This window comes from Megascapheus bottae, chromosome 8, assembly GCF_031878675.1.
Source record: "Megascapheus bottae isolate mThoBot1 chromosome 8, mThoBot2.hap1, whole genome shotgun sequence".
Classification (NCBI taxonomy): domain Eukaryota; kingdom Metazoa; phylum Chordata; class Mammalia; order Rodentia; family Geomyidae; genus Megascapheus; species Megascapheus bottae.
Window position 1 is genome coordinate 477,499 of NC_143516.1, and position 27,390 is coordinate 504,888.

The window sequence follows — 27,390 nt, forward strand, 5'->3', positions numbered from 1 at the left end:
GATGGGAAGATGTCTAGAATTGACCTTCTCTGGGGATACTCAGTATTTCCAAGTCCATTAATAGAGATACTAGAACCAAGTGCCCAAAACAAGCAAGGGTGATGATGGGAATAGGTTCGAACCATCTTCTCAGGGTAGAAACACACCGCAGAGAAGAGGCCAGCCCTGGAGGCAAAGGTCAGTCTACCAGGGCAGGGCCAACCCCAGGAGGTGAAGGGCTGGAGCAGGTCATGGGGAAACGCTTGAAACACCAAGTTCACACCACAGGTACAAGACAAAGCAGGTGGCACCTCTTTATGTCCTTTCCAGTCTAATACATCCATCTGTCAACACGTTTTTTCTTCCTCAATCATAAGAGAACAATCTTCAGCTGTGTGACAAAAAGCTCTAATGTGTTCCTATGTAGTATTTTATTCTCTTATCCCTGAGTTGAGAGGGCAGTGGGCTTGAGCTGACAAGGGGACAACCCTCCGGCCTGTACCCACAGAGAACTTCTCCAACACCTCCCAGGACACTCCCCATCCTTCCTGCCTGCACCCATAGGGTGCCTCCCCAACCTCCCCGCTGCAAAACAGGGTACTCTCTAGCTCCCAGGCATCCAGTCACTCCCTAGCTGACCCCTAGGCTCCCATAGGAATGTCAGCAAACCCGGTGTGGATGCGTGAAACAGTGTCAAGATGGCTGCAGCTTCACCTAGCCAAGGTCTGTCAGGTGACTGAGAGCACTATCCTGAATGCATGCAGACAATATCAGGTCAGCCCAGCCTCCTGAGGTTACCTGAGTGAGTGCTCCTGGCTGTGCTGCTGCTACCTGAGGCTCAGGGCTGTCTTGACCGAGTGGTACTCCAGATAAACAGGACCCCCCTGCCCCGATGCACCAAGTCACAAGTAGCTTGGTAGCAGACACCTGGGAGCTGGTGTCTGGGACAAGCTGAGCCAGGAGTGCTCACTTGCTCCTCCTCAGGCATGGATCACACCTGGCAATCACACTCCTACCAAATGCCGCTGAGCTCCAGCCTCACTACACACACAACCTTCCAGAAGCTGCCCCTCCGTGCTCGCCTACCAGATGTGGATAGGCAACCTTGTTCTACTTCATCAGAGGGCTTGCCACTTCTCAGGTGTCTGTCATGCGGAGACAGAACCAAATCCACTGCAGCAGCTGGCTGCCACAGAGTTCAGCCTCAGGGTAATCCCAACAGGAAAACCAAAAAGATGCCCCCTGATCAAACAGACCCTAAAATCCACTCGCACCCTTGAATGTGAATGTACTTGTAGTTCACAACTATTTAAGCCTAGGTGTTTTTGGTCACAACTGATTTACAAGTCTTTTCACATGACTGCTGAACTTCCAGCTCTCTCTTGGCTAAATGTGTTAACATTTGTTTTGTCTCACTAAAAGTCCAAATTTTCAACAAAGCTGCATGTGTAAGAATGATTGTTTCATTCCATTTGTTCTTCTCTTGGCTGGTGTAGGCCACAAGGTTCTCAGCGTACTGCAAGACTGACTTTAAAAACCTGTTGAAAAAGAGAGCAATTAATTTCTTTGCCTATCATTATAAAAGGCAAAAAAATGATTTAGGTCTCTTCTCTCTTAGAATTATTCCTAGAGTAAAAGAGTAGTTTTTATCTGTAGACTCAAGAAAAAAAATGGATGCAAAATGAAAATAAGCAAGCACATTCTACAGAAAAACAAAGTCCTGGGAAGTCACTGTCCTCAACACATTTATGAAACACAATGTTTTCCCACATTCTCCACTTCAGTCTTGATGGTTCTGTGGGGATATCTAGAGAGGCACAGCATGGTGGTGGGTCTAGCCCCAGGACCTCCTGGGTGTCAGGACAGCCTGCACTCTGCTTCACATCTCCTTTCCTCAGGGTCTCAGGAGACCGCTGCTGTTCATGCATTTCCTAAAAGAAGCTAGGGCAATAGAATGGCAGCAGGTTCGCTGACCAATGAGATCAAACGTCATTCTTACTTTTCCAAGGTTCTCCTCAAAGGGTCTCAAGACTTGAGTTCCCCCAACCTTTTACCCTAGAAATTTTCAAACTTGAAGACAAGTAAAAATTATGCCTGTGAAGTCCAGACCTGTCTCGTGGGAGAGTCCTCTATGTCACCACACTTCCCCCTGCACACTCACCAGTCTTCCAGGTCACACATCACCTCCTGCAGACTCACCCACACTCTGTCATGCACACTGGCACTTCACTCTCACAATACTTGGTACTTCTGTGTACTGAATGTCAAAGGCATATTTTTTATGTCCATTTTACCATCCACAAGCCTGCATGCTGCAGGCCATCCAGCCCACGGGGGGCCCTCGGCTGTGCAATCTCTGGTTTAAGGTGGGCCACTCTAGGGTTCCACTAACTTCCAGAGCCCTACATCTGGACATCCCTGAAAAGTAGGCTTCCTGAATTTGAAACTATTGGTTATATACAACTATGGTTGTCTTTGTGTCATGTGGACGTGGCAGGGTTTGCATACGCCCAGACAAGTACTAGTGAGTGACAGAGAGAGGACATGGCTTCTGTCTCAATGCCATCCTGCAGCCTGGACCTGATGCCATGTGGCATAGACTGTAGAGTTCTGGAAGGACTCAAGCACACTAAACCATGTTTAGTTTTGTGAAGCATGCCTATATAGCTGTTAGCCTCACATGTGCACAAGCTTACTAGCATTAAAATTGTCAGAGAACAGCTAAGGATCCATCAGAATCCATGAAGGTTTAAAAAAACTATTTCATCAAAGAAATAATCAGAATGAAAACTGGTCTTCTATGTTTGATCTCTGTGGTCGAGGGGACTGAACGCGGGGCCTCAAGCTTGTTGGTGGGTATTCTACACTTGGGCCATACATCCAACCTTCTGCTGCATTATTTTCAAGGTAGCGTCTTGCTTTATTGCCCAGGTTGACCTGGGCTGTGATCCTCTCATTTGTGCTTTCCTGTATCACAAGGGAAATTCCATACTGCCTAGACACTGTGATGATATGGGTGTGACACCACACCCAGATGTTGGTTGGTAATAGCTCAGTAAACTTTTATGCCCCAAGTGGCCACAAACCGTGATTCCTCTGCCTCCCAAGTCGGCAGAATTATAGTTTTAATATGCCGACCAGGCATGAAAAAACATGGAGGTTCCATTTTTGTTAAGTAGAGCACACTTACTTTAGATATTTCTGATATTCATGAGCATCTTTTCCACAGACGATGTGAATGCTGACCAGTTCCAACACAATAAAAAATAAAATCAGGTATAGCACAGGAGACAGAAGCCTAGTACTGAGAAGGAAACAGTAGATTACCATCTGCCAAGTAACCATTTTCCATTGTCACAGGGGAAAGCAAGTTTTGCCAAACCACTACTTTCTTCAAGCACCTTAATTCAAAGGTCTGGAAAGGCGGCACCCCAGCACTGGAGCCCCTATGCCATACACCTGCCCTGTAGCCCCCACAGGAGTGCTGACTCTGCTTGGTCTTCTCCCTAACCTCAGAGTACCAGGTGTCTACCCACTGTCCAAGAGCAACACCTCTCCTCTGGCAATCGTGACTACTGTCCACCCCAATGCTTGGCTCTGAGAACACCAGCAGGTACTGTCCACCCTGATGGTGTGCCTGACAACACTTGAGGTCACTGTCCACCAGAGCTGAGACTGTGACAGCACCAGTGGTCACTGTCCACCAGCGCTGAGCCTGAGAACATTGGCCTAGTCTGACGGGTGCCAAACCCTATGCTCTGGATTTATGCTCCTGACAAACTACTAGCAGCTTTCTTACAAACTTTTAATCAAGAAGATTTCTCACAGGGAGAAAAAAAATAAGTGACCTAAATACGAAAGTGTATTTAATGTTGCCTAATGCAAAGAAATTCTGATTAAAACCAGATCTCCTTTTTCCCATGAAAGCAGTAAAGGGGTTTAAAATCAGCTGGACTTAGGATGGTCATGTTGTGCCAACACACGTCCATAAGGTTCAAGAGTGGACATCTGGAGCAGCTTCTGGAAGCAGATATCTCACAGTCCTCTCACAGGGGTGGGAACGTTCACGCTAGTCATCCCAAAATAGAGATTTGTCCCAAATGGTTATTTCTCTGGGATGCAACACATTGTAACACATGAAGGAACCACAGTGTTGACAAACACAGTGAACACACTGCTAGGGTTTTAAATCAATATTCATGTGCTGGGGAGTTCCCACACGCCACATTCAAAACTTACAAGCCCCATTCCAAAAAAGCAGTGCTGTAACTTAATTCTCTGATGTGACGGGGAAGGGTGAGACAGCCCCGTGGAGCGCTCTCCCTCATGGGAACACACCTGTTCAGCATGTGTAGGTAGTTTTGCCGCTGCCTTGAGCGCAGGCTCCGCTCCACCCACTGCCTGTGCCTCAGCTTCAAGGAAGCCGCCACCTGGCTAGACACACGCTGGCACTGGGAACCGATGCTGCGAAGCACGGCCAGCACTTCCAGGACGACTCTGGGGCAGAACAGGGTGGAAATGCGTGTGCAGCAGAGTCCGCTGAGCAGCCGGGGCCACCTGCACGTGACAACATGTGGTCAGGAGCATGCCCACCAACTCTGGGCTGGCTCTATGCCACAGAGGCATGGGATGGCCTGCAGCACACTGGAGCACAAGGTGGTGATGACTGAAATATAATTAATTAATTATTTATTTAATTTGCTAGTCCTGGGGCTTGAACTAAGGGCCTCAGCACTGTCCTTGGGTTTACTCAAGGCTAGGGCTCTACCACTTGAGCCACAGCACCACTTCTGGATTTTTTTTTTTCTTCTATGTATGTGGTACTGAAGAATTGAACCTGGGTTTTCATGTATGCTAGGCAAGCACTCTACCATTAGACCAAACTCCCAGCCCCGGTAAATATAATTTTATCAGACACTCCTATGTCCGAACAGAGAATGAACTGTTCAGAACCCGTCATGGGGTCGTGTCGACAGGTCTTCACTGTCCTGGCACTCACGGTACGGTGGGAAGAGCACCCGTGTCCCCCATAGCACAGAGAGCACAGAGATTCTCGGGCACATGGCGACAGAGCTCACGTAGAATCTTTGTAATTAAAGAGTAGCAGGCATAGGCTTCAGAGTTACGTTCCAATCTGAAACAGATAATATTCAAAGGCACACAATAAAATGCCACCATCATAACAATAACATTGTTCACTTTAATGTTCAATGAGCAATCAACTTCATCTGAAACTTAGTTTCACCAAGAATGATAAAGAATCAATGACAGGTGTGCACTGTTTGGGGCAAAGGTACACATAGCTGTCTGACTACATTATTCCACAACATGAATATCCCTGTAAAATTCGGGGTCCTGAGTCTGTATTACCACTCCTCTTCTTCCTCCTGAGTTCAGATGCCTCCTTCTTCTGAGAAGTTCTTGCTGGGTGCCTCTTCCCCCTCAGTCCCTCATACCCATCTCCAGGCTGTACTCTATCTGGGAGATCACCTCAGCCAAGCTTCTTGCTTGCAAATACCTGCAGCAACCAGTGAGACCTAGTAGCTCCTCTCCTTATCATTTTCCAACAGCCCCAAGGAAAACGGAGCTCTTGGCACTGGCTAAACCCAATACCTGGACAGTCTGTGTAGCTCATGACGACACACCTGGCAGATTCCTGACCAAGTTCTTCTGGTAAAGAAAGCAGAGGCCAAATCCTGATGCTTTCCTCACAGCTCAGCACCTGGAAGAAACATTTAATTGATGGTATTTATTCTTTCTTTCTTTCCTTCCTTCCTTCTCCTTTTCGCCTCCTCCTCCTTCTTCCTCTTGGTCGGTCATCGGTCTTGAATTAGGCCTGGGCAATGTCCCTGAGCTCTTCAGCTCAAGGCTATCACCCTACCCTTGAGCCAAGCCCCACTTCCCATTTTCTAGAGATTAATTGGAGATAAGAGTCTCAGGTCCTTTTGTGCCTGGGCTGGCTTTGAACCCTGGTCCTCAGATCTCAGTCTCATGAGTAGTTAGGATTATAGGCATGAGGCACCTCATCCAGCTATCTATCTGCCAGCATTGGTGCGTGAGCTCAGAGAGAGCAGTGAGCACTGTTCCTGAACTTTTTCACTTGGGGCTGGTGCTCTATCACTTGAGCCACAGCTCCACTTCTAGTTTCTGGAGGTTAATTGTAGATAAAAGTTTGCAGTAGAAATCTCATGGATTGGAAGTGGTGCTGTGGCTCAAGGAGTAGGACGGTAGCCTTGAGCTGAAGAGCTCAAGGAAATCACCCAGACCCAAAGTTCAAGGCCCTCCCCCCCACCACAAAAATCTCATGGATTGGGGCCAGGAGTTTGGCTTAGTGGTAGAGTGCTTGCATAGCATGCACGAAGACCCAGGTTCGATTCCTTGGTACCACATACGTAAAAGAAGCTGGAAGTGGTGCTGTGGCTCTAGTGGCAGGGTTCTAGCCTTGAGAAAGCCCAAGGACAGTGCCCAGGCCCCGAGCTCAAGCCCAGGACTGGCTAAAAAAAAAAAAAAAAAAAAAAAAATCTCATGGAATGTCCTGCCACGGATAGCTTCAAACCATGATCCTTCAATCTCGATTTTCTAAGTAGGCAGGATTAGAGAAGTGAGCCACCAATATTGGCAAAGAGCTTTTAAAAATTCTACAAATTACCTAGAAAGTATGTTTTCAACTACTACAGAAGTCAAATCACTTTCTAGAAAATATCACCTGTAAAACTATAACAGAGCCAGGTGCCAGTAGCTACTCAGGAGGTTGAGAACTGAGGAGTGTGGTTCAATACTAGCTGGGATATGAAAGTCCATAAAACTCATCTCTAATTAACCACCAGAAAGCTGGAAGTGGTACTGTGGCTCAAAGTGGTTGAACGCTAGCCTTGAGCTGACAAGCTCAAGGACAGTGCCCAGGCCCAGAGTTCAACTGACCGCCCTCCCCCCTGCCCAAAAAAAAAGAAAGAAAACTGTTACAGATTCCATATTTTAAAAAGGGATGGCTAAGAATTTAGCATGCTCAGATGAAGGACAGCTGGTCGACCTACTGGGGGATTTGCAGCTGCTGGCTGCTTTTGACATCCTCAGTTCAGAAGGGAGACCTGTATTCCCCTCCCCTAGCTTTGGTAAGTGGTCTTTGACTAAGAGCACACAGCAGATACAAAGGTGCTGCATGGTGCCACCTAATTCAGGACCATACATTCTTGTGTGAAGCTGGTGTCACCTGGGACTGGTGCTCAAGGAACGTGTGAGGTCTCTGGTCAGTTTCCAGCCTTCTAAGATAGGACACCCTCCCCCATCAACACCCAGCTGAAGCCACTCACAGACCCCCTGGGCGCCTTCCTCAGATTTCTGACTCACAACAATATAAGTAAATCAAATGGCAGCTGTGAATACCAGCAAAAATTGGTGTCTTACACAGTATCAACAACTAGAACAATGATCTGATAAAACATCAGAACTGTTACAAAAAGATGAGTAAGTAATAGACAAAAGAACAGGAAGTGGTGAGGGTCTGAAATAATCATTGAGGAAGACAGAAGGGCTCACCTGAGGCCAGGGAAGAGGCAAAGAATACAGGTAGGGTCAGAAAGGCTGCCATCACAAAGAGCCTAATTTTTAAAAGTTTCTCTTATTTCCAGAACAGACAAGTTCTGGTACTTCTACCTTTATAATGATGGCTTGGAAAATGCAGAATTCTCATAGGGACCAGTGAGTGTGATGTGAATGGTGACTAATATCAAAACAACATAGCTGATTTCCCTGTCCTCAAACCAGAACCCACTGGCCACAGAACAGAGGCTGAGTCTTTCTTAAGAAACATGAAGATGCTGTTTCTTTGCCTCTTCTACCGACAGCTCCTTCCTGAGACATTGTCAGTCAAGCCTCTGTCTTTTTAAGGCAAAGACTTTCTAAAGAGCTCTGCAAACCTCTGTCCACACCACCATGTACTGAACATTATGACAACCACTGTCCATTTGAGTGGCCACCCTGAGTCAGACCTGCTTAGGGACACCTTCTTTTGTACCCCCGGAAAACCCTTGCATCCTGCCACCTGTAGAATAAAGCACCTGCAACTATTACAAAATTGGAATTTCATAGCAGCACTGCTGAAAAGTTTGAATTTGTAAGTTAACAAAAGCTGGCTTCAGTACAGTAGAAGATAAAACACAGCATTCCTTGCCTCTGATGAAATCTGTACTCTGACGCTGGTTGGCAAGACAATAGTAGCTAAACACTTCTGACATTTATACTTTAATACTAAACACATCCAGTGGGGCCAATACTATCATCATTTTCAACTGTTAAGATTCAGAGCCTGAGCCAGGTAACTCAGAAAGACTGTGCACCTTGCCCAATGTCACACAACAAGTGACATGCAGAGGTCACAGCCTGACTGGACGTGTCTCTTAGGTATTCTGAAACCCTGGACAGGAGCAGTGCCACACATGAGTCCTCTCCCAAAGCCCTGTACATGGCCTACCTGCTTTTTAAGCCGAAAAACAGGATGGCAGCGAGAACTATAGTCCCCAGCAAGTCTAATCAACAAGTTTATTGCTGCTTCTTCCTGGTTTAGAAAAAAGACATCAGTCACTACAAGTTCTTGGTCTGCTTTCAAGGTTTTTTTTTTTTTGGTGGGTCATGGAGCTTGAACTTGGCCTGGGCGCTGTCCCCGAGCTCTTCAGCTCAAGGCTACCAACCTACCCTTGAGCCAAGCCCCACTTCCCTTTTCTAGAGGTTAATTGGAGATGAGTCTCAGGTCCTTTTGTGCCCGGGCTGGCTTTGAACCTTGATCCTCAGATCTCAGCCTTCTGAGTAGCTAGGATTACAGGTGTGAGCACTGCACCCGCCTTAAGATTTTTTTTAATTGAATCAAAGGTTATTAGAGTCTAACTTTCTCATTGTTTTCCTTCAAGTAATTCTGTGCAGCTAAAACAAAGTAATATTCTTCATTAGTTGGACCTGGTGGTTAAATCATAGCAAAAATGATTTTAAACAAGATTTGTTCACACCTACACCTATTAACAATGTTATAAAACTACAATGCACATGGTAATGGAAATATAAACATAACTATGTAGACATAAAAACCTATGACTCTATAGACATGTTTTATTTCATAAACTAATGTTTCTATGACATACAAACCCTTAGCCTAATTTCGATTAAGTTCTAAAAACTAAGTCCCAGTGATTGTATATAGAGATTCCCTTCTTGAACACTTGTTTGTTAAACTTGTCATTTGATATATGATGTAAAAAATCAATGTTAATAAATTCTTTAATAAAAAAAAACAAAAAAACCCTACAATGCATAAGGGAAAAATTCCAAACAATTACAAAAAAACCTTAAATGTTAAAAAAAATCATCGCAACTCAAAGAGAATTCCATAGTTATAAACACTTAATGGCTAAACATAAAAATATTGAAAAATATAAAAAATATTAGCTATAGTTGATATAATTAAAAACCGGAAAATCCAAGTTAGTCAACTGAAAACTATTAAGCAAAAAATAAGCCAGGATATTGGTAATTACCAGTGAAATAAGCACTAACCATCTAGCACTCTCAGCAATATAGAGCAAACAACCAGCATGGCTACAGAAGATAAGTTCACCTGTCATACACCTAAGGCCTAAGTCACGGCGGTATTTCATGCAGTGCACTCACAGGCCTCAGATGGGCACAGTTCTGTATGTGGGTAGTGCACTCCCACAAGTCTTTGGGGGACAGCGTGGGCCTGCAGGTCAAGGCACCTGGCTTTGGTTCTAGGAGGTAAAAACACAATAAAACCTCTGGGTCAAGAAGTAAAATACTTTAAAAAAAGGATCTGGCTACTGTGCTAAGAAAGCAAAGAGGTCTCAAAAAAGGGGACCTGCCACAGTTTTAAAATACTGTTCCAAGGAGGATGAGGGTAGTTTGGCCAGGTTATGGTATGGAAGTAAAGGGACGCATCTGGGACTTATGGTGAAGGCAGAGGACTCAGAGGGGATATGGATGCAGAGAATGAGGCCTGGGAGGCTTTGGGTCTGAGCAGCCATTGTAAGGATGAACTTTTAGATGTCAGGCTGGGGCTGAGCCCGCAGAAGGAATCACACGGGAGATACCACATCACCAAGTGTATTTCAATATGGCAAAAATATGTTGGATTCTCTAAGCTACTCCATTGGATGGTCACTACTTTCTATTTGTCTTAGGGGGTTTTGTGTTTAATATTGTAAATATGCAAGTTCACATGGAATAGTAACAGAATAGGCAAGACAATTCTGAGAAGAGTCATAGGAAGATAATTCAGTAGATGTTAAGTTATTGTGGAGCTTTACTAAAGCTTCTAGCATAGTCCACATGGAACACAGATGTTTAGTCTCTGCATAGATAATTCAGTAAATGTGAAGTTATTTGGGGCTTTACTAAAGCTTCTAGCATAGAGAGTCCACATGGAACACAGATGTTTAGTCTCTGCATAGTATGCACTCTTGAGAGCTATCTGTAAAGGAAAACAAAGCAAAGCTAGACTCTCTACCTCACGCCCAAGGTGAACTAAATTCCTCTTGGACCAAAATATGTAAATGAAGCTGGAAGCTGATGGTTCCCAACTGTAATCCTACTTACTCAGGAGGTTGAGGGCTGGGGACCAGGTTCAAAGCCAGCCTAGGCAGGAAAGGCTGTGAGACTTATGTCTCCAATTAGCTACCAAAAAGCCAGAAGTGGAGCTGTGGTTCTAAGAGTATCCCCAGTACACACACACACACACACACACACACACACACACACACAGATGTAAATGGAAAACTAAAAAGCAGTAAAAGCACGAGGGAAATTGTAAGCACATTTACAACTATAAAAAGCAAAAAGGCTTAGAAGAATGACTCTAAATACAGAGGCCAAAGACAGCAAAAGACCAGAAGCTTAAAACAGAAGCAATATGTACATTGAAGTTACAAGTAAGCTTAATAAATCAAAGGAGAAAATAAAATGGAGCAAAATATATTAACAGCAAATCTAGAAAATAATTGTATCTATATATATGGCAAGCACAAGAAAAGATCAAAACATCACAAATTAAAAATAAAAACCAAGTTGTGTGTGGTGGCCCATGCCTGTAATCCTAGCTACTGAGATCTGAGGATCAAGGTTCAAAGCCAGCCCAGGCACAAAAGGACCTGAGACTCTTATCTCCAATTAACCTCTAGAAAATGGGAAGTGGGGCTTGGCTCAAGAGTAGGTTGGTAGCCTTGAGCTGAAGAGCTGAGGACAGCACCCAGGCTGAGTTCAAAACGAAAAAAAAAAAATTAAATTTAAAAAATTAAAAATAAAAAATAAGGACTATCACACACAAAAAGCAAGGTCTTACTGATATCTTTACTACAGGTGCCCAAATGAACAGACAGGTTCATTTTCCATTGCCATTAGGGATTTTCCGTATCACACACAGTCATTACCTCAGAAACCAGTGAAGGCTCTCTGACCGTGCCAGCTGACACGTGCACCTGACGAGAAACACTAGCTACCAAATGCAGTGTCATCCTCCTAGGCACCATGTTGGTATGTGACAAAAACACACTTAATGCTTAACGATCGTCACTGCTGGCAGTCATGGCCTGAACTTCTAAACCATTTTTTAAATGACATTCTAGCCAAAATTGCTTATTTTAAAACAAAAAAAGATAGTAGGTTGGTAGATATAAATATGCCCCCCCATCAGCTATAAAAGTTTCCTAATAGTTGACTGTTTTCTCATGTGTTCTTTGGTTTTCAATACCATATTGCTATTAAAAACAAAGGTAAAATTGTGCTCAAATTTAATTAAATTACTTTAAATAGTACTGATTAGTTATGGAAAACACACATACATGTAATCAACTATAATTATTTTGACACAAAGTATAACTCGTTAAAAGAAAAGAATAGTCAATTACACTGAAAGATTAAACGACACTCTTTCACTGCTGAATGACAGCACGTCTACCTAGCCACTTTCCTCCGTCTACATTACCTTAAACATTGACAGCACCTCTTCATCCATGAATCTGAGTGAAAGCACAAGTGAAAATGAAAGGAGCTGACTTGCTGCTGCTTCTGGAAATTCGAGTAGGTTTATCTCTCCATGGCTTAGCCGATCGCGTAAACGGGGGCCCTCCTGATGGTTCAGGAGGTCCCAGAGAAATTCCTTTCAAAAGTCAACAGAAAACGTTTTGCTAGTGTTCTTGACAGACGGAAGATGGAGGATGAAGCATTCAGGGCAAGGTGAATTCCACAGACTGTGTCATCACTCCCACACAGCTGGAATTCTAGAGAAGCCTTGTATGGGAAGGCTCTGAGGACCAATCATTGAGGGCAGAACTACCTGGAAAGTTCATCTTTCTTATACTCTCCCTTCTCCAGGGCAATACAAGAAGTCACTGTTCTTCTGTTTATGAGCACAGCCTTAGTTTTGCAGTCTTCCTATTTTTCTCCTCTCTACTGTGTTGTGTCCTCTCTTTCACCATTAAGATGACAGTTCTTTCTTCCCTCTAATTATACATGTTCCAGGCCCCTCCCTTAAGCTATTAGAAAAAACTGACCTGGGAAAATGGCTAATAGACAGTCCCGGGGATTCAAGATAGAAAAGAATTATGGATGAGCTAGCTAACTCAATCATCTCCTAAACTGATAGAAAGATGACGGAAATGCATAGGAATCTGACTAATACCACCAAACAGGAACTAGAACTTAGGCCTGCCAACTCTCAGTTAGAAGGAGTAGATACAAAATATTCTTATTATCCAAAATAGGTGTTATAGCATTTTCAACAAATATTTTTTAAGCCTGAGAATAAATAGTAATTCTCTTTTCATCCAACTCACTCTTATTATGCTTCATAAGATATAGACAGTCCTATAGACAGTACAGCTATACAGAACCAACAAATGCTAAGGAACACTAAATCATTAGATTTCAAAGAGCACTCAGTAACACAAAGCACAGTGCCCACATTGTAGCTAAGCTGGCACCTGATGGGAGGGTAAGGAGAGGAGGCATAGAGGCAGTTTAGCTCTGGTCTTGAGTAGACCACAAGTCATGTTCATTCTTACTGAGTAAGTGCCTACAGGTTCATACACACAAAGATACAAGACACCGAAACCTAATACTGTACCATAGCAGGCTCTCCAAGGAGTAGAGGAAGTTGGTTTACTCTACCATCCCTCAAATGCTTTGACAAGATCTAAAACACCAAAAATAAATAAGCTATTAGACTGACACTGGCACTGGCAACCCCTCTCCCTTTCTCTCCCATCCCCCCCTCAGAGAAACATTCCTAAGTCTTAAAATGTAAGTCTCTACATAAGTCTAGTCAATAATGTCAGCTGGTCTTTGCATTTTCCAACTTAGGTTTTCGAAACTTTTGAAACTGGATTAGTAGTAGGGTTCTTAAAATTAGCTTAAAAACTGTACTTAAATCTACTATTTTTTTCTTACACTACAACCAACATATTCCTCTATTATGGCCAATGTTTACCTTTATATTTTAATCTGTACTTTAAAAGAAAACAGCGTTTTAAGTTGCCTGAAGGTTACTTACTTCATCAAAGGTGGTATACAGAGCTGTTGACTGCAGAAAGGAGAAAAAATGAATATAAATTATTAAATAGTCTTATGTCATTCAACATAGGAACAAGTCAAATCCAAAGTCTTTTTATGAAAATCTTATGAGACACTTTATCTAGAAACAATTTGGGACAAATTAATACAGTATAAAAAATAGGAACACTTACTGAATCTGATGATAGAATGTGGTCTATACAAGTATTTTAGCTTAACTATGAACTGATTGGGAGCCTAAATCGTGTTGGAGAATCACAGGAAATAAAGCCGAAGAGGAGAGTAGGGTCCTCTGTACCACACGAAAACTACTGCAGGCACTGAACATGGCTCAGGGCATTTAAGCAGATAAACAGCATGACTAGCATATGAATATTGTATATAACATTATTAGGAGCAGTGTGAGAATACAACAGAGAAGGACAAATCCCAAAGACAGGGTGGATAAGCTCAGAGAAGACATGAGAGGAACGCTCCTGAAAGTCTCAGCCTGAGAAGAAAAACAGACAACTAGGAGGAAATCACCAGCAGATCTGGTGAAGAGTGGGCAGGATAAATGAATGGTAGAGAAGGGAAGCGCAGATGGTACCTCAGTTTGGTGTCAGAGAAACTAAGGAAACATGGACAGCAATGGTAAGACTGTCCAAGAACAAACATTTTGAAGAAGCTAAGCTTGAGGTGCTAGGGAAAATACATATACCAGTTTGTTTGCCAAGCCCTAACTCCAGAGACAAAAGAAATGTGCGAGACAATGCTTTGAGGGACTGTGGCATTAAACATTATAAAACACCTGTAGCATGCTTTAGTAGCATACAAAAAGTCTGCTATATTGAGCTTTCATTTTTAAGTTTAAAAAAAAATTTGGACTTTGTTCCTCAAAGGTGAAAACTTACAGCATGGAATTGTGTAAGATCACTCACGGTGAAAATCTGGAGTGAGAGTAGGTTGCAAAATACTATGTAAAGAAGCTGAACTAGAGTGAAAAGTAAGAACTAGCAGACTACCCAGCAAGCCAAGAACGTAGGCACACACAGCCACATTGTCCAGGCAGTCCCATGTAACTCCTTTCTGGCCAGGATAGAACGGTATGTGCTACCTTTAGGGTGGTCTTAAGGGAGTGACAGGTGCCTCTTCCTTTCTACTGGCTGCAGGCAGATGTGACGGGAGGCGTGGCAAGCTCCAGTCAGGAGGAGGGTGTCACCTAGCGAGGCAAGCACAGCCTCTGCAGGTGGGGGAAAAGGAGAGTTCTGTTGCTTTGGGATGTTCTTACCAGCAGCAGAACCTAATGAGAACTATAATGGAGACAGAGATGAAGTCAGAAGAGGGAAGATGGATCAGCCTAAATGGCTGGCTCAGAGAGAGCAAATCTCCGGTGAAAACTTGGAAGCAACAATGTGGACACATGTATCATTGTTTAGTGGATACAGTGCATGTGTTTGTAAAGATATGGATGTATACACTTTTGTGATGTGCACCTCTGTATGTAGTGGAAGTGTGTGTCTGTGAGGATGTGGGCCTACATGCATGTTTGTAAGGATAGTACATGCGTGTGGTGTGTATTTGTGTGAGAGTGGATGCATGTGTACATAAATACTTACGTGGTTTGTTTGTAAAGATCTGTGCATGTGTGGACATAGGACCTGTGTTCATGAGCATGTGTTTGTGAAGACGAGGGCATTGTGTACATAAACTCTGGTGTGCTGTACAAGTGATTGCGAGGATGGATGCACATGTGCTGCTCTGTGGGACATGTCTGAGGATGTGTGCGCAGTGCAAGTGCTCGCATCAACATGTACAAAATGTGTGTTTATACTCATTTGGATGTAGCAGTTATGGCAAGCACAGTATTTATTATTTTATACAGTCACATATAAGCTCTAAGACTACCCTAAAAGATTACTGTCCCACTGTAAGATGAAGAAAGTAAGCCCCAGAGGACTGTAATTACTTCCCAAGGTAAGAGTCAACCTCAAATCTGCCTTAGTGGGGCAGGTGACATGCATGAGCTCACAAGCACATGGTGACACTTCAGGTCACAGGCACCGACATTGGAGACTGTGACCACCTCATGATGTGTCACTAAATACACCTACGAAGAGGAATAGCGATTACTACTTTCAGGATATCATTAATGGATTTAAAAGACAAAACTACTAATAAACAAAAACAGTATAAAACCATTACAATATGAAGTCACAAAAACCATAGAGGTTTTGCTAAGAGAGCTCTTAGCTAACAGCAAATAAGATGTGATGCTTTTTTTTTCAATTTAATAGACACAAAAATGTATCAATATAATAATGACAATTACTTTCAATACCTCTGCAGTCAGAAGTCTGTCTGGACAATGGTTAATTGCTGCAAAAACTTTCCTAAGTCCCATCTCTAGCTGTGTTAACAACAGCATGGTGCAATCAGCAAACCTGTAACATTGAAAGAAGTCAGCTTAAAGCACACATTTGCAATATAATTAGCATTAAATCATGGTAACTCCAGTCCAGACATGAACAGGGTGGCATTAAATGTAAAAAATGTTACTGCAATATCCGTAACTATACACAGTTCACTGATTGTGGGCCTCACTGTATCAAGGTTTTTGTTTTGTTTTAATTGTAGTGATCCCTTACTTATCCCAGGGGTTATATCTGGGGACCCCCATGACAGGTGAAAATCTGAGAAGTAGCAACAAGTGACCCATAATGTACTGCTACTTCTGGGATGTTCATCTAATGCGGGGAGTCTCTGGAACGGAAGTACAGGAGAGGGCTCAGGGTACTTGCTAACATGAGAAACAAAGTAACTCAATGTTTATTACTTTAATGACCTTTAAAACATTTTTAGTAGCTTCAGAAGAACAAAGAATATTATCAAAAATCAATCTGTTTAATTCTTTCTGTAAGCTACTCAGGATTTCAGTGGGTTGTCAGGGCATAAAAATGGATGTATCATTGTTTTTCAGGCTACCAGTACTCAATTCCTTCTGTTTTTCAGGCTACCTATAGAATTTATGTTGGTATAAAGTCTGCATCACATAAGGCCCATTGGTTCATCTGACACTTGTTTTAATTTCTTTAACATTCTTGTCACAAAGGCAGAGGAAGGCTTCAGAACTTAGCCCCAGATGTTTCATGACTACCTTGCAAGAACAGGAGGCCACTGGATTTTTACATGAGTTATGTACATTCAAACATAATTTGGGCTTTTGAAAACATTTAAATGCTGTTTGTATTACAAAACACACACACACACACACACACAAAGCCACTGCTAGAACATTCCTAGAACCTTCCAGAAACCACTTTACCTTCCTGTACACTGGATTCACAGGCTTTTTTTTTTTTTTTTTTTTTTTTTGCCAGTCCTGGGCTTGAGCTCAGGGCCTGAGCACTGTCCTTGGACTTTCTCAAGGCTAGAGCTCTACCACTTGAGCCTCAGCACCACTTCCGGCTTTTTTCTATGTATGTGGTACCGAGGAATCGAACCCGGGTCTTCACGCATGCTAGGCAAGCACTTTAACCACTAGGCCAAACTCCCGGCCCCTCACAGGCATTTTTCTAAAATTCTTTTGTTGGTTATGGGGCTTGAACTCTGGGCCTGGGCGCTGTCTCTGAGCTCTTCAGCTCAAGGGTAGTGCTCTACCACTTGAGTTAAAGTGCCACTTGTCAAGGTCTTTTGAGCTCACTCTTCCATTCACTTAATATGATCTATGCCTAACAAGGCCCAACTACAATTGTTTTGCAGAAAGAATGTTGCCTACAAGTCCTACAGCACATGAGACAGTTGTACCTTCCGTAGATAAGAATTGACTCAACAATAAACTTTGATATTAAAAAAATGAATGTACCAGAATGAAGTGCCCTGAGGAAGAAGCAAGGCAACTCGGTGCTTGTGGTCTCCACTTGTCACATAGGTCAGAGAGGCTTTTCTTCTGCATCGGGTTTTGTTCTGACGGAATGTAATGCCCAAGATTACACTGCTTTGTTTCATGATTCTCTAATACTTAACTCAATGATTCTGTTACAGTAAGAACTCAAAGGGAATAGTAGAACTGATTAAGAAAAAGCTGTCACTGGGCACTGATGGCTCATGCCTATTATTCTAGCTACTTAGGAGGTTAAAACCTGAAAACTATGGCTCAAAGCCAGCTAGGTGGCAAGTCCATGAGAGTCCTAACTCCAATTAACCACCAAAAGTCTGGAAGTGGAGCATGGCTCACTGGTTAGTAGAGTGCTAGCCTTGAGCAAAAAAAGCTGAGGGACAGGGACCAGGCCCTGAATTCAAACTGTTGTCCCTGTGTTTAAAACACATCTATAAGCTATCCCTACATAATTCTATTAAGGTATTTCATGGGGTCCACTCTATCCCTACCTCTATATTCCCTTCTAACTTAAGAGGACAAACCATCAGCAGTGAAGAGTGTTGAGAAGGCATTGGTTCTAATCACCAAGAACAGCTCTGCCATTCTGCTCTTACCTGTGTGATCTGAACTTGACGAGTGCCATTTCCCAATATGGTAACATGATTTTTAACATAAAAGTAGATTTTGTCATCACTTCCTTTAATACTGAAAGTATCTCATAAGTAACACCTGCAAAACAGAAAATATCTTTAAATACAACCACACTAATTGAGTTAGAAATGATAAAAAAAACTAAAGATCCAACACTGTCAGGTGGGTGGACTGGGACACTCTACCTTTGATTTGTTCTACTGGGACAGTATATCCCCTTAATCAGAAACACTACTTGACCCATAGGAACTAAGTGGCCACAGACACCTTGAAAAAAAGGGGATATTACATAGGTAGCAAGCAAAAGTAAGGTTCCAGTTTGACCAGCTAAATATCTTTACCAAGAGAAATAAAGTACATTTTTCAGAAGATGCAGGCCCTAGCCAGGTGAGGTGGCTCACACCTGTCATCCTAGCTATTCAGGAGGCTGGGATCTGAGGATCAAGGTTCAAAGCCAGCCTGGGCACAAAAGGACCTGAGACTCTTTATCTCCAATTAACATCTAGAAAATGAGAAGTGGGGCTTGGCTCAAGGGTAGGTTGGTAAGCTTGAGCTGAAGAGCTCAAGGACAATGCCCAGGCCAAGGGTAGGACAGTAGCCTTGAGCTGAAGAGCTGAGGGACAGCGCACAGGCCGAATTCAAGCCAATAATAATAAAAAAAAGATATATGCCCTTCACACTCCAGGCATTTAAAAAACAATAGTCGAATATAAATGCACAATAAGGGAGAAGACAGCATATAGGAGATGAATTTCTCCATGCCACTGTGTATGTCAACATTTCTGAGGAACAGACAGCTTCATCACACTCTAGATTCACACAGCTGTGACTCTCAGTCTCTGAAAGAGCACTGGGAAGGAGTAAAGCTCCAAAAAATCTCATAAGGAGATCTTCAGAAGCTAATAAAGCCATCTTGCCACTAGAAAATAAGTTCTTCATTACACCTCAAGAATCCAACTCTTTGGGCCGGGAGTTTGGCCTAGTGGTAGAGTGCTCTACCTAGCATGCACGAAGACCTGGGTTCGATGCTCAGTATTATATACATAGGAGGAAAAAAAAGCTGGAAGTGGTGCTGTGGCTCAAGTGGTAGAGCTCTGGCCTTGAGAAAGTCCAATGACAGTGCTCAGGCCCTGAGTTCAAGCCAGGATTGACAAAAAAAAAATCCAAATTTTGATGTTATTTTCCAATATCTTCATGAAGACACATTAAGTGATGGGGGAGGAAATATGAAATGTAATACTTGCCAGGAAAAACCATCAAATCCTCTAAGTTTGTAAGAGTTACAAAGGGTCGATGGACTAATGCAACTTCAGTTTGTTGAAGAAAACCCTTCAGTAGCTGACCCAGTCCTGCCATCAGCAGGAGCAGCATTGAACAATATCTAGAAGAGATCACCACAGACACCTTTACAAGGATAATACCAGCCCATATACCCTAAGATTTCACTTTTAAAAACATTTTAAATTGGCCGGGAGTTTTGCCTAGTGGTTAGTGCTTGCCTAACATGCATGAAGACCCGGGTTCGATTCCTTGGTAACACATACGTAGAAAAAAGCCAGAAGTGGTGCTGAGGCTCAAGTGGTAGAGCTCTAGCCTTGAGAAAGTCCAAGGACAGTGCTCAGGCCCTGAGCTCAAGCCCAGGACTGGCAAAAAAAAAAAAAAAAAAAAAAAACCCCAAAACAAAACAAAATAAAAAAAAACATTTTAAATTAAGAAAGTAAAGTAGAGCCGGGAGTTTGGCCTAGTGGTAGAGTGCTTGCCTAGCATGCACGAAGACTCGGGGTTGATTCCTCGGTACCACATACATAGAAAAAAGCCAGAAGTGGTGCTGAGGCTCAAGTGGTAGAGCTCTAGCCTTGAGAAAGTCCAAGGACAGTGCTCAGACCTGAGCTCAAGCCCAGAACTGGCAAAAAAAAAAAAAAAAAAAAAACAAAAAAAGAAAAAGAAAGAAAGTAAAGTAATATAGTGCAAAGAATGCCCCTAAAATATAGAGCCTTTTGTGTGTGTGCCAGCCCTGTGGCTTGAACTCAGGGCCTGAGTGTTGTCTCTGAGCATTTTTGCTCAAGGCTAGAGCTCTACTACTTGAGCCACTGTTCTACTTCTGGATTTTCTGCTGCTTAAATGGAGATAAGAGTCTCACAGACTTGTCTGGGCTGGCTTTTAACTATAATCCTCAGATCTCAGCCTCCTGAGGTAGCTAGGATTACAGGAGCAAACCATCAGGGCCCAGCTCCAGATATAAAAGTTGAGCTGTGCAATCCAGGAAAATAGCACTTGGGAGTCTTCTACTGATCCAGGGCCTGGACATTTTTCATCATGCCTTTGTGGAGGCCTCTTGAGTGCCTTGATGGCAAGATCTTGAAACCATACTCTAGACTCACTTACTCTCTGAAGTCCACTGATGTAGAACTTGACCTTCTCTATCTCAGACACTCACTTTTAGGAAACCCTCTTTTTCCTGTTGTGAAATTCAAGAAAAAGTACATCAAAAGAGAAACCTTCTCCTGAAACTTACTTGGGAGGGATTTCTTGAGGTGAGGCAAACCCATGCCATAAGATGTTTCTCAGGTTGAGTCCATGGGGAGAGCCAATGAAGACTTTCAGTACATCCATCTAACACATTAAAACAACACATCACTGAATAGTTACAATTATGTTACTGCTGAGTAACCAGTATAATACTAAGAATATTTTCTTCCTTCCTTAAACTAAGACAAGTCTGGACCTGCATAGTCTGTTAAATGTATACCAGCTGCCACCTGTACTTTGTATGATTCATCAGCCTATTCATCCTCAGAACAACGTTGAGAATGCAATGCTATTCTCCCATGTGCAGTGATAGGAGCACAGACAGGGAAGAGAGACAGGCTTCCATCCTAGGATGAGCACCAAACCAGCTTTAAAACATCATCAAGGGGCACTCAGAATCTGGACAAAAAAAAAAAAAGTGACTGAGAGAAACTCGGCAGCATATGCTTGTGTGGTAAAGGGAAGAGGATGTGGCCCCAGCCAAGCCAATGGGGCAAGTCTTTTCCCAGTCCTGGGGAGCAGCTCTTTGCCCATCCACCAAAGGCACCCAATAGCCAACTCATGCCAGAGCACTGCTCCTGCACGAGAAAGATACAGGAAAACGAAAACTGCTCACAGACCACAAGAACGATGCATGGCAAGACACCAGCAGCAATTACATAGGAGGATAAGATCTGAGAATTGTGGTTCTTCTAAGCTAGCCAGGAGAGACCATGAGACTCTTAACTCCCACGAAAAACAAAAAGCTGGAAGTCAAGAGCTGTGGCTCAAGTGACAGAGCACTAGTCTGGATCACAAAAGCTCAGGGACAGAGTCCAGGCCCAGAGTTTAAGCCTCAGGACCAACATACACATACAGGTAAGTGGAAGCTGCTCAGAGACTAAAAGAATACAAAACTACATAGTAAGACTCTTCAGGCCTCCAAGAAGAAAAGCAGTCTTCAGTGAAGTAGAACCCTGCCATAGAGAAAGGAAAGTAAGTATGTTCTGAACTAGTTGTGGAAAGTATATAGAAATATTTCAGCCAGAGTTTTCCATCCACATCTTCAAAGCAATTGTGGAGGTCTCTGTTCTTCACTGATTTTTTTTTTTTTTTTTTTTTTTTTTTTGCTATTTATCTGCAATACTAGGGTTTGAACTCTGGGCTTCAGGACCTCACACTTGCTAAGCAGGCACTAGACATGTTACTTGAGCCTTACTTAGCCATCTTTTACTTTAGTTACTTTTGTGATAAGGTTGTACAGTTCCCCAAGTGGCCTTGAATCCCTACTTACACTATTCAGTTGGCTGGGATTATGTGTGCTACCAAGTCTAGCTTACTCACTGAGATGAAATCTCACTTTTTATTGTTCTTTGGGCTCTTCCTGACCTATGATCCTCTCAGTCTCCACTTACAAAGTAGCTTACAGACTTGAGCCACCACACCTTGCCCTTTCCCACTAATTCAGAACACGCTCAGTACATAACATTTGGGAAATATTTATGCCAATGACCAAGAAAAAATCAAGCAGAGGCTTTGCAAATGGTTAATCTCACAGCCAGCAAATAACAGGCCAAAGAAACAAACTATGAAGAACTCAGTGCAACAGCAGGAGGCTGCACTTTATCCTCACCTCTTGGTTTTAGTGAAGAAAATACTGAACTCCAAGAGACAAATCCACTACTCCCTGACAGTCCCCTTCGAGAGACCACATCTCTTGTTCATATACCTCTAGAAGGTTCTGAAAAAGTATGCAGCTCTGTATGATTTCTTAGCAAGATCTATATTTTTTCACTGTAAGTTTGAATGGATGAATGCAAAGAACAGAATATCTCACATTTAAAACATTGACATTTTAGAATAAAATTCCATTATCATTCTTCTAAAGCGGGGGTAGAAATTTTTATTTTTTTTGCAAAGGCCACTTCAATATTTTTAACACCATTTGTGGTCCATTCAAAATTCTCAATACAGGCAGATGACTGTGGGCAGCCAATGAGAACCATACAGAAACATGCATGTCTGTCCTGTCATGAGACAAAAGATTTTGTGGGCTTTATATGGTTCTCAGGTGAACATTTCCCACCCTGTAAAGGGCTAAAATAAGTCAGCATTATCAGTATAAATACCAATGAAAATAATATGCTTCAAATAATCTTCTTACATTAACCTAGAAGTTACTGTAGTACATCAGGTTCAAGAAGGGAAAGCCTGGGGCCAAAAGTTTGGCCTACTGGTAGAGTGCTTGCCTACCATGCACAAAGCCCTGGGTACAATTCCTCAGTACCACATACATAGAAAAAGCCAGAAGTGGCGCGGTGGCTCATGTGGTAGAGCTCTAGCCTTGAGAATGCCCAAGGACAGTGCTTAGGCCCTGAGATCATGCCCCAGGACTAGCCAAAAAAAAAAGGGGGGGGAAAGCCTGTTGTATGGGGAGAAGACAAGCAACTTCCTAAGGTAGCAGAAAAAGGAAAATAAATAAAATCATTTTTTCCTAGAGAAGCATCACTTTTTGGAAGAAAAAAAGTAAGCTAATGTCTTTTTTGTTTTGTTTTTTTGCCAGTGCTGGGGTTGAACTCAGGGGATAGCACCATTTCCAGCTTTTTCTGTGTATGTGGTACTAGGGACTCAAACCTAGGGACTCATGTATGCTAGGCAAGCACTCTACCACTAGACAACGCTCCCAGCCCTTGTTTTTGTTTTGCCAGTTCTGAGGCTTGAACTCAAGGCCTGCGCACTGTCCCTGAGCTTCTTTCGGCACTCTACCATTTGAGCTCAAGGATAGCACTCTACCACTTAAGCCTCAGCACCACTTTCAGCCTTTTCTGTTTATGTGGTACTAAGGAATCGAACTCAGAGCTTCATGCATGCTAGGCAAACACTCTAACCCTAAGCAACATCCCCAGCCTTAACGTTACCTGTTTTGATTTGTACCTCTCTGTGTATTTCCACTGAACAAGCTTACCACAGAATGCCCAAAGACTTGAGCAAGTTCCTCAGATGCCAAGAGATCTCTTAAGAGAAATGGACACTTCTTCCCAATCAGCAAAAATACCTAAAATTCAAACAAAAAATTGTATAACTATATAACTAGCCCTGTGGCTAGTGTTACTTGTAAAACTGAGAAGTACTTAGACATACATTAAAAAATTTCCTACCCATTCAAAATAAACATTTAAAATATATACAGAATTACTGTATTTTACAGGAAAGCAGTAATTAAAATATAGTAATGCGAGGGTTCTAAATTTATCCAGTCCATGGACAAACCCAATGGAACACTAATGAAAATCATCACACTCACATCACCCAAGGCTCGCTCCAGACATGATGCCATCTTCATTATACTGAGAGAGACAGTGGGAGACGGCAGGCTTTCCAAAGCATCAAATATTTCAAGAAACAACTGTTTAGAATAAGACGCAGAATATGCATTAGAACTCACACTGGTTAAGAAATAGTTCTGCAAATTATAATACAGGTTATTCAAAATCAAACCTCTAATAAAATCAACTTCTAGGGGCCAGGAGTTTGGCCTAGTGGTAGAGTCTTGATAGCATGCACAAAGACACAGTTTTGATTTCTCAGTAAAACATACACAGAAAAAGCCAAAGTGATACTGTGGCTCAAGTGGCACAGCTCTAGCCTAGAGAAAGTCAAGGACAGTCTTGGGCCCTGAGTTTAAGCCCCAGGACTGGCAAAAAAAAAAAAAAAAATCAATTTCTATATCTTAATTTTTTGGCATAAGTGAATATTTTCTATTTCAACATTATAATACCTAAAGAATTGCAAAGATATTTCAAATGTCTATTGATTGTAACAAATCTAAATAATAATCTAAACTAAAAACAAATCTAAGTAAATTGGAAAGTATTGTTGCTTACACTATTTCCCACTGTGATTGATCTTATTCTCTCATAATAGTTCAAGATAGAGCAGTTCACATTGTTCCTTAGGAAGTACTACAAATAGAGAATGATTCTTCCACTCTAAATTAGAAAGTTGAATCTATTCTACAAAAAGACGTATTACTGATACTGGATTATTATGGTTACTTAACATGCCAAATAAAATGGAGAAAAATAGAAGACAAACCAGAGTTTTGGGCTGGGCCCTGAATTAACTACTCTTTCTTCACATCCCAAAGAGATTAAGCTCCCTTCTCAGTAGTTCTTAAGAACACCTCACTGTCCCTTCATGAGCTCTGTCCTGCACACTAGAGAGGATTTTTTGTTGTTGTTGTTTCTGACCCAGGATGAGCACCTTTGTATCAAGTTCCACCTCCTCAACTCTTAATTCTACAAGAGAACCAAAAAGGATGTGCCTCTCAGCATGGGTTTTGGAGACCTATATAACAATTCAGATTTGTCATGTGACTCTCAATACTTCTTCACAGTGGGCCCAGGGAAGGTGTCTTTAAAACTTACAAGTTAACGAGAGCGTCTAATAGTATTTGCAAAATTCTTCTAAAACTGCTCAAAAAGCCAAACCTCTGGAAAATTAGTCCACTGGAACCATGGTGCATATTGAATTTCAAACTGCTCTTTGGTCAGGGTTAAGAAATGTAGATGGACAACCTCACACACAGGGCCCAGGAGGCGCACACTTCCCCTGTAATCGAGACCTTGGCCTACAGGATGAGAAGGCAAGTTTTATGATAAAGCTCTGTGTTATAGGAGAAAAATATGTCTAAATCACCAAAAATGTCCAGTTACAAAATTTCCAGAAATTTCAACAATTAGCTTATAATTGAATATTAACATATCATTAGAAATAAATTACATGATGACTGCTGGTTTACAAAAAAAGATATACTGTTACTAGAGTGTAAAATACAGAAAAATCAAACAGAAAACTTTATTTAATGTCATTATCCTTATACAAGTTTTCATGAATACAGGCTCATACTATGCACAGCAAACCTACATGTACATATGTGTAGTCTGTTACCTATGGTAAACTGCAGTATTGGAATATTAAATGGAAAATTCCAGAAATAAACAATATTTTTTGTGAGTTGTGGGGCTTGAATTCAGGACCTAGGTGTTATCCCTGGGATCTTTTGCTCAAGGTTAGCATTCTACTGCTTTGAGCCACAGTGTCACTTTTGGTTTTCTGGTGGTTTGTTAAAGAGTCTCACAGACTTTCCCACCTGGGTTGCTTAAAATTTCGATCCTCAGCCCTCAGCCTCCTAAGCTGCTAGGATTATATAGGTGTTCTCACACTGGCACCCGGCAACAATTTCTGTTTAAATGGGGTGCTGTTCTGAAATCTCCCACTTTACCACACTCTTACCTACGATGATGAGCCATCCCTTTATCCAGAGCATACACACTGCCTGCCCTTGAGTCACTCAAGCTATCTCATTTATTAAATTGTCACAATGACAACACATCTAGGACTAAGTAACTCTTACTTAATAGTGGCCTCAAAGTGCAAGACAGTGATGCATGAAATACAGGAGACATCAGCTCTGGGACTATGCAACACATGAGGAATGTAAGGAAGACCACAGTGTGGGATCTTGGACCACAACCCCTCCAAGTACACAGATTACTAAATATATTGTACCTTGGCTATTTTTTTTTAACATTTTTAGAGTGTGTGATTTCTAATGGCAATGAATTACTATGTCCCAAATATAAGTGGATAATATGGATTTTTTTTCCTTTAGTTGTTTGAATTAAGTTTGGGCATCCACACAGCTCGTAATTAAAAAAAAAAAACCACACACACAAATAATATTGTATTGTCACATCCTGTAATAAAAAGCAATGGCTGGAAGTTTTTTAGTTCAAGACCTCTCAGTGTAACAATTCTAAGTTAAATTTCGGGCACAAAAACGGTACAGACCTGGTTCTGCATAGGTCACACAATCTGTTATTACTTCCCAGCGTATGTCACCATTCTGAGTTATAATGGTATGGATGTCACAATTTTCTCTGATTTCAAACCCAGCTGTACAAATCATGTCATACACAGAAGGGGAAAGGCATGTGGTGATGTGATCGCCTATGAAAATCTGAAATAAGAGCATAAATGGCAGTTGAGCAGGAAAAGAAAGAGGAATACCAATTGCTGTGCGAGTCACAAGAACGTAAAGCACGGTTACTGCGAACGCGCTTTCTGGACGACTGCCGTGTGAGGGAAACTGGGTGACTCAGAAAACGTTCCATTTACATCCGTTACTCCAAGAGCTCGGAGACGCAGGGCGTTTTCTGGATACCGTGGTATTTCTTTGGTATCCAGAGTCGCCACACCGGCCTACAGCCTCCTTGTCCCTGAGCCAGGCGAAGCGCAGGGCGGGCGCGGGGCACCACGCGAGCAGCGAGGCCGCGAAGGGAGGGGACGGAGCGGGCGCCCTTCCGGTCTCCCCACGTTCCCGGGCCTCCGCCGCGGGCCGCCACGCTTCCGCCCCTCGCCTCTCGCCGGACCGCCGGCCCGGCGCCCGGCGCCCGCCGCGGGGCAGCCACGGCCTCGGCGCGGCACCCAGCGCCCCGCGGCCCCGAAAGCACCGTCAGCACAGACCTCCGGGTCGCCCATGACGACCACGACGACCACGGGCGCTCGGTGCACACAGCCTCAAACTCGCCGCCTTCGAATCGCCGGGAGGAAACGGGAGGGCGGCCAATCCTTCCCGGCCCGGCAGGCGGAATCCCGGCTCGGAACGCGCGGCGCGCTCGCGGATGACGCAGACGCGGCGCCCGCCGATGACGCACGCGCCCGCCCCGCCCCCCTGGGTCCACCCCATCCTGCTGGCCCCACCCCGCTCCTTGGGCCCGCCCCTCTCCGATCTGGCCCCGCCCCCGTGCCGGCCCCGCCCC

At 43.0% G+C, this 27,390-nt stretch overlaps 1 protein-coding gene across 3 annotated transcripts; it reads right to left on the minus strand.

Annotated features, from left to right (window-relative positions):
- Positions 1-268: 268 nt before the first annotated feature.
- Positions 269-27,240, minus strand: Ermard (ER membrane associated RNA degradation). Of its 3 annotated transcripts, XM_090337802.1 has the most exons (18): positions 27,095-27,240; positions 26,420-26,588; positions 25,057-25,196; positions 23,871-23,972; positions 23,532-23,621; positions 20,574-20,671; positions 19,303-19,439; positions 18,022-18,136; positions 15,869-15,971; positions 13,529-13,558; positions 13,103-13,171; positions 11,963-12,136; positions 8,450-8,533; positions 5,625-5,701; positions 4,979-5,113; positions 4,318-4,536; positions 3,170-3,283; positions 269-1,517 (listed from the first exon to the last, which is right to left on the minus strand). In XM_090337802.1, exons 1-18 carry the CDS (start codon positions 27,107-27,109, stop codon positions 1,295-1,297), a joined length of 2,094 nt encoding a protein of 697 aa, XP_090193928.1. In that variant the 5' UTR covers positions 27,110-27,240; the 3' UTR covers positions 269-1,294. The 3 variants fall into 3 exon arrangements, with proteins under 3 accessions (XP_090193928.1, XP_090193925.1, XP_090193926.1); XM_090337799.1 differs by lacking the exon at positions 4,318-4,536; XM_090337800.1 differs by lacking the exons at positions 4,318-4,536; positions 8,450-8,533; positions 27,095-27,240 and having other exon boundaries at positions 26,420-26,812.
- Between the last annotated feature and the right edge of the window lie 150 nt (positions 27,241-27,390).